The following is a 13,526-nucleotide window of genomic DNA, read 5'->3' as shown; positions in this document are numbered from 1 at the left end:
CTAGGTCTGATGGTGTGGTGGCCTCCCTCTAACCCCAGCTCTGCCTTAGAGGGGGAGGCTGGGTGCTACAGAGATTTCCAGGAAAGTCTGCCTTTCAATGTTTACCTCAAAAACCAAACAAAATCTCTGGTTTGTGAAATATTTATTTATAGATAAGCAAAAGGTTTAATCAAATTACTTTTAAATTTATGCAACAAAAATATGGGCAAGGCTGTTACACAGAGAAACCCTGTCTTGAAAAACAAAACAAACAAAACAAAACAAAACCCCCCAAAATATGGGCAATATTTGCATCATAAATGCAGATCTTGGCACCCCACCCCCACCCCTTTAAAACTATTCTATCTGCAAGCACCACCGACTTCTCCGTTGGGAAGTAGGCGTTATTTATTATATTATCCTCCTTGGGAAGGCACTGGAGAAGGAGCAGGTCCTCACATCCGCTGGCCAGGATTAAGGAGAGCTACAGACTTGAGAAGGCATTGGACTCATAGATCCAGGCTAACAAAACAGGCTCCTTTGTCCACTGGACTAGCCGGCACTCACTCCAGACTGCTCAAGTCCTTCCTCTTGTCCAGCCAAGTACTCAGCACCTACAGGAACAAGGGCAGACAGCAAAGCATGATCTAAAGCCACAGAGGAGTATATGCAATTGTATTTATTTTATTGGCAAACAGATAAGACTGCACCTTTTAAAGGTTGATGCTTCCTCAGAGAGAAATCCTTGAACTTACTATGTCTTATCCCCCATCTATGGGAAATATACATGCACATCAATATCAACAGCTACAGCAAACAAGGCATGGATGGTGGGCTTTTAGCCTTACAACTTGGGCCTCTGAAAGCAGAAGCAATGGGTACTTCCCAGACAACCTCACCCCACTGTGTATTAAATCTGGACCCCTTAAGACATGGAGCTTCCCAGTCCTGAGGTACAACACCCGTCCTCAAGGTCCTTCCATCATCTCTGAAGATAAACTCTAAGAACACAAGGCCACCAGCACATCACCTTTATTCGCACAGGCTTCAGGTCACATCCCCTTTCCCACAGCACTTTGTTACAGTACCTGCATCTGCTCCAAGACCTCCCGCTGCATCACCACAGCCATGTGGTATATGTGATGGTTAGAGTCATTGTACATCACAGCATTTTGGAACATTAGCATCAGATCCCGCTGGAACTCAGCCATGGTGTGAATGCGTCCCTTAGACAGGTTCCTCTTCAGGGTTGTTAAGTCCATAGGTCTGCAGAAGCCAGAGGACACCAAACCTTCATGTAGGGTCTAATGAACTAGTATTCTGGTGTTTGAGGCGGGAAAATTACCATGAGTTTGAGGACAGCTTAAGCGACACAGTGAGTTCCAAGCCAGTATGAGTGAGACCCTTTCTCAAAGCAGATAGACATATAGACATATAGACAGACATATAGACAGACAGACGGTGTAATGTCTAAACAGTTGTTTTTGTTTTGTTTTGTTTTGTTTTTGAGAACTTGTTCTTAGTGAAAATAGCAGCTGCACTGGTCATTTTGTTTTTATTTTTTGTTTTGTCAACTTGATGCAAGCTGAAGTCATCTGGGGGAAAGGAAATCTCAATTAAGAAAATGTCTCTGTTAGGCTGGCCTGTGGGTAAGTCTGGGGCTTATTATTATTATTGTTGTTGTTGTTGTTATTATTATTATTATTGATGATGATGATGGATGTGGGAGGCTCCCACTCACTGTGGGTGGTGCCACTCCTGGGCTGGTGGCCCTGGGTTCTGTGAGAGCAGGCTGAGCAAGCCAGGAGGAGCAGGACAGTAAGCAGCAGCCCCCATGGCCTCTGCTCTAGTTCCTGGCTCCACGTTCCTAATTTCAGTTCTGATTTTCTTAGATGATAGACTCCAAGCTGTAAGACGGAATAAACCCTTCCCCGCCCCCCAAGTTGATTTTAGCCATGTTGTTTATCACAGCAATTGAAAACAAACTAGAGGAGTAGCAAAGATAACAATTACATAAAATAATAAAACAGCAGCCGCGGGTAACACCTGATCCTTTATAAAGGCCAAGCACTATGTTGAGTATGTTGAGCACATTCTATAGTAAATGAATCCTCTCAATAAACATACAAGGTAGGCATTACTTGTCATCATCATCGTTTTGGAGGCCCTGGGTATTGAACCTAGGGCAGTGGATCTCAACCTTTGCCATGGGGACCAATGAGGTCACATGTCAGACACCCTGTACTCCACCACTGCCCAGCCCTAAATTGATTTTTTTTCAGAATATTTTATTACAGTGACAGAAACTGGTACCAAGAGAGGGGCCATTGTTGTGATAAAGCTGACTGTGAGGTTCTTAGAGCTTTGAAACTAGTTTTGGAGAGGAAAATGAAAGAGACTAGACACTTGGGCTAGAGAAGCCTTAAGTGTTGTGAGAGCTGCACGGGCTCCGCTGGTAGGGGTTGGTAAGACAAAGAGACAGAGGAAATAATGTAGAGGTCTGGATTCTATTGGGAGCTGGGCTAGATGCCATGAAGATTTTATTCTGGCAAAGAATTTGGCTGTACTCTGCCAGTGTTGGGACACTAGAGGGTGGGGAGCAGAAAGCATATTAAAATTTTTAAGTCAGAACTGGAGAGATGGCTCAGAGGTTAAGAGCACTGACTACTCTTCCAGAGGTCCTGAGTTCAATTCCCAGCAACCACATGGTGCTCACAACCATCTATAATGAGATGTGATGCCCCCTCCTGGCCTGCAGGAGTACATGCAGACAGAGCACTGTATACATAATAATAAATAAATCCCTTAATTGGTTCTAGAATATATCTTGAGTTTGTGAGTACCATAAGTAAGATGAATACTTGAAAAGATGGAAAATAAAGAATGAAAGGACAGATATAAAGGCAACGAGGAGTCTGGTGTAGTGGCTCAGGCATGCAAGTCCAGCATGTCAGAGCTACATGCTGAAGAATTAGGAATTCAAGATCAGCTTCAACTACCTGAGACCTGCCTGTGCTATATACAACCCACAAAACAAACAAAGAGAAAAGCAGTGAGCCCAGCCGGGGGTGGAGCAGAGCTAGTGGGGTGCTTGCCTAGCTTGCCTAGCATGCACTAAATCCCGGTCTAACCCTCAGCGCCATACACGCTTGCATGCATGCACACACACACACACACACACACACACACACACACACACACACAAACAAACACACACACACACAAACACACACGGCCATGGAAGTACATGCCTATAATCCCAGAACTGAGGAATTGGAGTCAGGAGGGTCAGAAGTTCAAGGTCACCCTCAGATATCTAGCCAGTTTAGGAAGTTATCCTGGGCTACATAAAGCATTGTCTTAAAATAAAAATAAAAAATAGCCCAGCATGGTAGCACACACCTTTTAATCCCAGCACTCAGGAGGCAGAGGCAAGCGGATTGCTGTGAGTTTGAAGCCAGCTTGGTCTACAAAGTGACTCCAGGACAGCCAAAGCTACACAGAGAAACCCTGTCTCCAAAAAAACAAAAACAAAAACAAAATAAATAAACAAACAAACAAATAAATAAGTAAATAGACAACCAGCCACTCTTGGTCCCTTTCCCACTGACCTTTTTACCACATCCTTGTATCCTGGGGCCTGCTTTTCTGACACAGGCTTCAGAAATGGACTGCTGAACCTGTTAAGAAATAAACCCAAAGAGTATAAAGAAAGCCTGGCAGGTCACTGTGAAGGAGCAGGGTGGCTAGTAACAAGAGCACTTACAACTACAGAGCAAAGTAGGCCTTGAGGCAGGAGGATCACCAAGAATCAGAGGCCTGCCTCGACAATACACTCTGTTGTAGCTCTAGGCCAGCCCGGCTACCAAGCAGAGCAAACACAGAGTGACCTACAGCATGTGGCTTCTTCCTGACATTCCCAAACAGCAAGAGTGTGGGAAGAGGGCCAACCTGTAAAATATCTTTAACTATTATTATAACTTTTTGTTTTGTTTTGTTTTGTTTTTGTTTTTGTTTGAGACAAGGTTTCTCTGTGTAACAGTGCTGGTTGTCCTAGAACTCACTCCATACACAAGGCCGGCCTGGAACTCACAGCGATCCACCTGCCTCTGCCTCCCAAGTGCTGGCATTAAAGCTTTGTCCCACCACGCCTGACTCGTTGTAATCTTTTAAAATTAAGCGCTCAAAAATTTGTCCAACTTTTCCAACAGCCTGGTATTTTCTTTCCCTTTTCAAAATATTTATTTCATTTTATGTATATGAATGGTCCGCCTTCATGTATATATGTATATATATGAGCAGTGCCCACAGAAGCCAGAAGAGGTCATCTGATCCCCTGGAACGTGAGTAACAGAACTTGTGAGACACTATGTGGGTGCTCAGAACTGAACCCATGTCCTCTGCAAGAACAGCAAGTGCTCTTACACACTGAGCTCTCTGATCATTTGTTTGTTTGAGGCAGGGTCTCACGTAGCTCAAACCTGCTGTGTAGCTAGGGATGAGCATGTGTTTCTGACCTTCCTGCTCTGCCTCCTCCAGTGCTGGGACTATAGGTGTGTACTGGTATGTAAGTATATACATGCAACCCGGAGGGTTAAATCTGGGCCTTCATGATTGTGAGGCAAACATTTTACCAGCTGAGCTATGTCTGTAGCTCTGAGAACTGTTACTGTGGGAAAGAAAATCCACCATATGGAAAGGAGGCATATATATGTTAAGTACAAAATACCAATGCATTAGGAATAAAGTTCTAGAGGCAACTCAGATAGCACAAAAATGACTTCTTACACACTAATAAAACAACAGCTACAGGTCTCAACCATGGCTCGGTTCTTAGTTTGGGGGACTCTTCATTTTTGTTTTTGTTTTTTGTTTGTTTTGAGACAGAGTCTCCCATAGCCCAGGTCTGTCTCAAACCAGGATGCCCTTCAACTTCTGACCGTCCTACTTCCAGCCTTAAAGCTGGGATGACAGCACTGTGGCCCCAGCCAGTGTTCGCTACATTCAGATGAAAGCTAGGACGTCACACACACTGGGCCGGCAGGCACCAGAGCAACCCCACACCCCCACTCCAACTATGGCTCATATGAAGGATGAACACATACCCTTCTGTGTCATATCCAAGTATGTGTTTTGGTTCTGGAGACAGTCTCACTTTGGAAACCTACCTGTGACTGGCAATCATCTTCCAGACTTGCAAAAGAGTCTTCTTAAATAGGGAATGATCCTGAATAGGATCACCTTGGCTTAGGTCATTCCTACAGGGTACATGACAGAAAAGAGACAGTCGCTTCATAAATGGTACTGTGTCTCACTAGGTGGGTAATGAGGCTTTCTCAAGGCATAGTGCTCCTAATTAAACATTTGAAGGACTATAACAGCATAGGTATGAAAATGTACTTAACACTTTTATAAGGGATAGTAACTACATAGTTTTAACATTTTTTTTCTTTTATGTACCTCTGTGTGCACCTGCAAACTGGAGTTCGAGGCGGTTTGTGAGCTGCTTCATCCGCGTGCTGAGAACTGAGCCCATGTCCTCTACAAGAGTAGTACAGCGGCTAAGCTGTCTCTGTCCAGACACCACAAACGCTGTCACCACTGCTCAGTGAGGCGGTGGCCTTTGTTTGTTTCGTAGGTTCTCTTTTTCTTTTGAGATAGGGTCTTGAGTAAACCAGTTCGTCTTAAACTAGTTATGCAACTGAAGATGACCCGAAACTCCTAATTCTTCCTCCGTACTCTAAAGCACCTGAATTTTAGGCCTATGCCACCAAGCTGGGGTAAGTGGTCACCATCTTATAAAATTTACTACAAATCTGAAATTGCTTGTGCCCTTTTCTTTTCCTCTTTCTCCTTTTCCCTCACTCTGGCATTTCCAGGGTCAGCAATGTCATCAGGACTATTCTGAAAATACCAGAATTCTAAAACAATGGCTTTAAACTGTTCAGGCTCCAGCCTGAGCCTCCGCCTTCCCAAATGCTGGGATTGCAGGAGTCTGCCTGTCTCACCTCAGGTGTCCTCCTGGCTCACCTCAGGTGTCCTCCTGGCTCACCTCAGGTGTCCTCCTGGCTCACCTCAGGTGTCCTCCTGGCTCACCTCAGGTGTCCTCCTGACTCACCTCAGGTGTCCTCCTGGCTCACCTCAGGTGTCCGCCTGGCTCACCTCAGGTGTCCTCCTGACTCACCTCAGGTGTCCGCCTGGCTCACCTCAGGTGTCCGCCTGGCTCACCTGTGCCTGGTCTACTCTTGCTGATTTATACCTGTGCTTCACAGAACTGATCTGTGAAAACAGGGTTTGTTGTTGTTGTTGTTTTTCTGTTTTTGTTTTTGTTTTTTAAATAGAATTTCTTTATGTATCCTTGGCTGTTCTGGACTCACTTTGTAGACTAGGCTGGCCTCGAACTCACAGAGATCCACCTGCCTCTGCCTCCCAATGTGAAAGTAGTTTTTGAGGTGAGCATGGTGGTACACATCTATAATCCAGAACTTAGGAAGTAGAAGCAGGAAGATGAGCAGTTCAAGGCTATATAATGAGTTAGAGGCCAATCGGGGCCAAATGGGATGCTGCTTCAAAAAAGGAAAAAAAAAAAAAAGGTTTTTGGTCAGTGTTCTTTCCTAAGTTATCTGCCTGGTACATAGTAGATACTACTAAATTATTCCTCATGCATTGAAAATTCTCTTATGTTTTATTTGAATTCTAGAAATGAACTGTTTTTCTTTTTTCTTTCTTTTTCATTGTTTTTCTGTTTTTTGTTTTCTTTTTTTCTTTTTTCTTTTTTTGATAACAGTGTTTCTCTGTGGAGCCCCTGCTGCCTAAACTTGATCTGAAGATCAGACTGACCTCAAACTCAGAGATCTGCCTGCCTTAGCCTCCTGAGTGCTGGGATTAAAAATGTGTGCCACTGCCGGGCGTGGTGGCGCACGCCTTTAATCCCAGCACTCGGGAGGTAGAGGCAGGCGGATCGCTGTGAGTTCGAGGCCAGCCTGGTCTACAAAGTGAGTCCAGGACGGCCAAGGCTACACAGAGAGACCCTGTCTCGGAAAACCAAAAAAAAAAAAAAAAAAAATGTGTGCCACTACCACCCAGCTAAATTTGTCTTTCATTCTCCCTGTATGCCCTGTTAGAGGCAGGCAAACCTAGCAAGCTGGAGCTCCATTTCTTTGGGCTGTACGCATAGCAGCCTCTTCTCTAGGAGGACAGCCTGAGCCCCTCACTGAGCGCACTGTGCATTGGCACCCCTCTCTCAGCAGTGTAACTAGAAGCCTGCCAGCAGCTTGGGACCCCTACTCCTATCAGGCTGCGCGCCTCTGCTTTATCTAACAGAAATAAGCGATTCCCCTTAGCAACCTCTTAATAATGGCCGCCCTCTGCTTTCCATTCTAACACATTCTGATATGGGCCATCTGCCCTAGACTGGCTCTGGGTGTAAACTATGTCTCCTTCTGTCTTGGAGATTAAGCTCCAGCCCTCAGGCATGCCTCTCAGTGTCCCTCAGCCTGCCCCTGTAGAGTTGTGGAGATTTTTGTTTTTTTTACTAATTTCTTCTATAGTGTGTGTGTACATTGTGGAGGTCAGAGGACAACTTGAAGGAGCTGGTTCTCGCCTCCCACTACTGTGGGTCCTGGGAACTGAACTCAGGTTGACAGGTTGGCAGCGAGGGCCTGTACACGCTGAACCCGCTCTCTGGCCCTTGTTTTTCATTTTTGTTTTTTTGGTCCCAGGACTTCTTGTTTTTTTGGCAAGCACTCTATGACTAAACCGTACCCTTAGCTATCATAATCTTCAAAAAGGACGAATCCCGAAGTATCCTCCTGATCCCTCCTTCCTGGGCTAAAGCTCTCATTCTGCTTTTCTTCTGAGATACAACAGCTCAATATTTTACCTCACCTTAGAATCCTCCCAGTTGAAAAGTTTTCTGCTGAGCCAGGGGGAGGTGAAGCACACCTTTAGTCCCAGAACTCAGGAGGCAGAGGCAGGTGGATTTCTGAGTTTGAGGCCAGCTTGGTCTACAGAGTGAGTCTAGGACATCCAGAGCTACATAGGGAAACCCTGTCTTGGAGGAACGGGAAAAAAAAATGTTTTCTGAGCCAGGCGTGGTGGTGCACGCCTTTAATTCTTGCTCTTGGGAGGCAGAGGCAGGTGGATCGCTGTGAGTTCTTGGCCAGCCTGGTCTACAAAGCAAGTCCAGGACAGCCAAGGCTACACAGAGAGACCCTGTCTCAAAAAACCCACAAAAATGTTTTCTGTTTACTCCAAAGCGAAATCTTATGTTACCTATTCCACATTACATACTGTCTTATTCCCTTGAGAAGGGTTCTCTTAACACTTGATTTTCCATGTTCTCTAAGTCAGCGTGGTGATACATCTGTAATAGCAGCACTTGGGGCATAGAAACAGGAAGATCAGAGGTTTATCATTTTTGACTACACAGTGAATTCAAGGCCAGCCTGGGCTACATGAGACCCTGTCTCAGGAAAAATAGAGAATTTCACATTCTCATTTCCATTGTATACCAGATGATATAAATCCACGTGATACTATAATCCTACTATCTGTTTGTTTTTAATACCTCCTTATAACTATTTTTATTATATAATATTTCAACTATATTTAGATTCAATTTTTAGACCTATTTTATTTTTATTTGATGTTTATGAATTTTTGATTGCATGTGTACCTGGTACCTGTGGAGGTCAAAGAGGGCATTGGATGCCCTGGAACTGGAATTACAGATGTTTATGAGCCACCATGTGGGTGCTGGGAACCAAAACCTGGTCCTCTACAAGAGCAGCAAGTAGTTATAACTGCTGATCCATCTTTCCATCCCCACTCAAATCATTTATTTACTTATTTATTTTGAAATATGGTCTCACTACATATCTCTGGCTAGTCCAGAACTTGCTAGGTAGGTCAGGCTGGCCTTGAGCTCACAGAGATGCACCTGCCTCTGTATCCTGAGAGCTGGGACTAAAGGCATGCAACACCTGGCCTCACCTGGATCTAAATCATATAATTTTTCTATGATCTTTAGTCAACTTATTCCTAAATGCTATTATTTACAAAACCCTATCCAAATAAGACATTTAAAGCACAAAACAAATTTCTTTTCTTTTTTCCTATTTTATTATTTTAAGATTTTATATTTTGTTTTGTAAGTCTGTGTGTTTCTGTGTACATGAGTGCAGTGCCAGGGGAGGCCAGAAGAGGGCATCAGATTCCCTGGAGCTGAGTTACAGACGGCTGTGAGCCTCGGGATGTGGGGACTGAGAAACAAACTTGGGTTTTCCGCAAGAGTAGCAAGTGTTCTTAACTGCTGAGCCGTCTCTCCAGTCATTCCTATTTTATTGAATGTTTTATTAGCCTATATTAATCATACATAATAATGGACTTCATTATGTTTTCATACATGTACATGTACATAGATCAATCATATTCACCACTCCCTTACCATCTCTGTCTTCCTCCAGCTCCTGTTAGCCTCCTTCCCTTTCCCAGCCAGCCTCGCTCCTACTGACATGTCTGTGTGTGTGTGTGTGTGTCCTGATGAGTGTCGTTGTGTGTGTGTGTCCTGAGGAGTGTCATTGTGTGTGTGTGTCCTGAGGAGTGTCATTGTGTGTGTGTCCTGATGAGTGTCGTTGTGTGTGTGTGTCCTGATGAGTGTCATTGTGTGTGTGTGTCTTGATGAGTGTCATTGTGCATGTGTGTCCTGAGGAGTGTCGTTGTGTGTGTGTGTCCTGAGGAGTGTCATTGTGTGTGTGTGTCCTGAGGAGTGTCATTGTGTGTGTGTGTCCTGAGGAGTGTCATTGTGTGTGTGTGTCCTGATGAGTGTCATTGTGCGTGTGTGTCCTGAGGAGTGTCGTTGTGTGTGTGTGTCCTGATGAGTGTCGTTAGGCTTATTTACAGGTGGGTGGATGGGAGGTTTGTTTATAGGAGCCTGTGTACCTTAAGACTCTGATTGCGCAGACTAAATTAACAATTCTTCCTTTGTACTAGATTGTAGAACTTCATTCATGCATTTACAAAAAAGTACTTAATGTATCCACTATCTGTACTATGGTAGGTTTTGTAAACTCATAATTAAACAATTATGAATATTTTGTTGTTGTTTTCAAGACAGGGTTTCTCTGTGTAGCCTTGGCTGTCCTGGACTCTATTTGTAGACCAGGCTGGCCTTGAACTCACAGAGATCCACCTGCCTCTGCCTCCCAAGTGCTGGGATTAAAGGCATGTACCACCACACCTGGCTCCACTATGAATATTTTAAGAATCTCTTTCTTACCTTTATTCTATATAGAGACAAATATCACATAACATAAATCTAAATAAAAGCAGGAGAATGTATGGTAGAAGTGGGACCCAAGAGGCTCTATCTCTCTCGCCTCTGTCAGCGGGGACTAAGGATTGGGTGAGCAAAGAGCCTGGGAAAGTTAGTTTTGTTTGTTTTTGTTTTCCAATGCTAGAGCATAAATAAGGCCTTACGTATGCTAGCCAAGATCGCTAGCAATGAGTTCTACCACTGGGGTCTACCTCCAACTTCCCACCCCAGGGACAGCGGCGATGGCTGCTGCTGCTGCTGCTGCTGCTGCTGCTGCTGCTGCTGCTGCTGCTGTTTGACTCACTTTGTAACCCAGACTGAAATGTAGGTTAACCAAGAAACTAGTAAATTCTGGGATTATAGGTATGAGGTACCGGCCCAGGATTGTTTTTTAAAGGTTTTTTTTTCTTTTTTTGTTTTTTATTTTGTTTTTTGAGACAAGGTCTCTCTGTGTTAGCTTTGGCTGTACTGTGCTCGCTTTGTAGTTCAGGCCGGCCTCAAACTCACAGTGATCCGCCTGCCTCTGCCTCCCATTTTAAAGAGATTTTAAACTTCTGCTTTAACATAATTCACCTTTCTATCTCCCCTTAAGAACTGGCCAAGCCTATAACCTCTACTAGGAGGCAGAGGCAGAAGAATCAGAAGTTTAAGGTCATTGTCACCTATATACAGAGTTCTAGGCCAGCCTGGGTTACGTGAGACTCTGTTCAAAAACTAAATAAACAAAAAAGGCATTTGGTTAGCAGACAGCATTACTGCCACTCTTTGCTTTCTTTTCCTTTCCTGCCACCTCTCTCCCTTTCTCTGCCTCCTCCCAGTGTTTTTTTGTTTTGTTTTGTTTTAAGATATAGTATATGCACTTTTCTCTGAATTGAAACATTCCGTTTTGAAATGAAGCTCCTTAAAGACTCAGGAAGCTGCCAGGCATGGTGGTGCACGCCTTTAATCCCAGCACTAGGGAGGCAGAGGCAGGTGGATCACTGTGAGTTTGAGGACAGCCAAGGCTACACAGAGAAACCCTGTCTCGAACCCCCCCCCCAAAAAAAAAGACTCAGGAAGCTCTTGAGTATGTTGGCACACGCCTTTAGTCCCAGCACGTGGGAGGCAGAGGCAGGTGGATCTCTATGAGTTTCAGGCCAGCCTGGTCTACATAGCATATTCCAGGACAGCCAGAGCTATGTATGCTTGACACCTTGTCTCAAAGCAAAACAAACCAAACAAACAAAACTTGGGGAGTTCTAAAAGGAGGCTCCTTGAGCTCAGGAAGCAAACAACTTGGTAAATCTCAGGATGTCCCTGAAAGTGAGAGATTCAAAGCCCATCCCCACGGAGTTACTCTGAGGAGCCGCTGCCTACAAGTTGAAGAGAGAGAAGCGGGTTTCAGCTTCCATGAGATGCTATCCTTGATGGAGACAGCCTTTGTGGTATCCGTCCTCTTCCAAGTAACCCCTCACCTACACTTCTGTAAGCCACCCTAATAAACTCCTGGTTCACTAGGTTGGACTTTGGTGGTATCATTACTTTTGTCTGCCATCAGTTTCCTATTGAAGTACATAGATGTTTGTCCACATTTCCTCAGTAATAATGTCATACAAAAGCAGGCTCAGCCTGCTGAGATCACTGCCTCCCTGCACCAACAGATCCGGGTATTTTTTGCTTTCTAGTCAACAATCTAAAGAGGGCGTGGGGATATATCCCTGCAGCCCAGCACTCAGGAGTCAGGGGCAGGGGGAACATTACAAGGCACAGGCCAGCAAGAGCTGCCTAGCAAGACGATTTTTCAAAATAAAGAGATAAATAAAATACGGTCTGCAGTGGCTCAATTCCCTATAAAAATAAGACAATTCTATTAACAATGTTCCAAGAAACATGCAAGAAAAAGGGAAAGCATAAGCTTTACTCTTAAAGAGCTAGGCATGATGCTTAGGTTTATAATCCCACACTTGCAAGATAGAAGTAAAAGGATCAGTAGCTCGAGGTCACCTCCATCACATGGTTAATTTGAGGCTAGCCTGGGCTCCATAGGACCCTGTCTCAGGGGGGAAAAAGTGATCATTTAAAAAAATGTGGAGCCGGGTGTGGTGGCGCATGCCTTTAATTCCAGCACTCAGGAGGCAGAGGCAGGTGGATCGCTGTGAGTTCGAGGCCAGCTTGGTCTACAAAGCGGGTCCAGGACAGCCAAGGCTACATAGAGAAACCCTGCCTCGAAAAACCAAAAAATTAAAAAAAAAAAAAGTGTATCTATAAAGTTGCTTTTGAGATAGGGTTTTAATCTATAGCTCTGGTTGTGCTGGAATTCATCAAGTAGACCATGTTGGCCTTGAACTATTAGCTATATATTTTCCTACCTCTGCCTCCTAAGTGCTAAGATGATGTGCATGCACTTCTGGCCCTGTTTGAGTTTTTTTTTTTCAAGGCATAATTTGTATAATAGTAGATCATTTAGCGCCATTCCTAAATAAATGATACTAGCAATTATTAAGAAGGTTTATTTATGAAAGAGATTCTATTTTCCCTTTTTCAGAGTGCTGGGGATTGAACCTAGGGCTTTGCAAATGTTTTACACTGAGCTACATCTGCATCTCTGAGACTCTCTAAATATTAACAAAACAACTTTTTTTTTTTTTTTTTTTTTTTTGGGACAGGGTTTCTCTGTGTAGCTGTGGCTGTCCTGGACTCACTTTGTAGACCAGGCTGGCCTCGAACTCACAGTGATCCACCTGCCTCTGCCTCCTTAGTGCTCGGATTAAAGGCGTGTACTACCATGCCCGGCCAACAAAACAGCTTAAAAAATAAAATAAAACATTTATTTAATTTTATATGCATAAGTTTTTTTTTTGCTTACATGTATATATTAGCATTGTATATATGCCTGGTACCTCAGCAGGAGTCAAGTAGGTTCCCCTGAAACTCGAGTTATAGGTATTTGTGAGCTACAGATTAGTGCTGGGAACTGAACCCAGGTCCTGTGCAAAGCAGCAAGTACTCTTAACCACTGAGACATCTCTTCAGTTCTAAAACAGGCTTCTTTTATAATAGAATAGCATATAAACTTCTATTTATAGTACGTTAAAATTTAACCTGAGCTCACGAGGTCACACTAGCCTTGTAACATAACAAGCCCTTTGTTCAAAAAATTTAGTGTTTTCCAACTAGAACTTCCTTCTTTAAAAAAACGTATAAAAGAAGGTGGTGATGCACGCCTTTAATCCCAGTACTCAGGAGGCAGAGG

At 44.0% G+C, this 13,526-nt stretch overlaps 1 protein-coding gene across 3 annotated transcripts in view; it reads right to left on the bottom strand.

Annotated features, from left to right (window-relative positions):
* Positions 1–125: 125 nt before the first annotated feature.
* BRD8 (bromodomain containing 8) overlaps positions 126–13,526 on the bottom strand; it is a 47,649-nt gene continuing 34,248 nt past the window's right edge. For all 3 annotated transcript variants that reach the window (XM_084780023.1, XM_084780024.1, XM_084780025.1), the window contains 4 exons: positions 5,148–5,237; positions 3,591–3,659; positions 1,068–1,245; positions 126–593 (listed from right to left, as the gene is read on the bottom strand). In XM_084780023.1, coding sequence (XP_084636149.1) covers positions 543–593; positions 1,068–1,245; positions 3,591–3,659; positions 5,148–5,237 — 388 coding nt within the window. In that variant the 3' untranslated portion in view covers positions 126–542. The remainder of the gene's footprint in view (positions 594–1,067; positions 1,246–3,590; positions 3,660–5,147; positions 5,238–13,526) is intronic.

This window comes from Acomys minous (genome assembly GCF_964271855.1).
Source record: "Acomys minous genome assembly, chromosome: 4".
Lineage (NCBI taxonomy): Eukaryota > Metazoa > Chordata > Mammalia > Rodentia > Muridae > Acomys > Acomys minous.
This window is presented reverse-complemented; position numbering and strand designations above follow the sequence as displayed.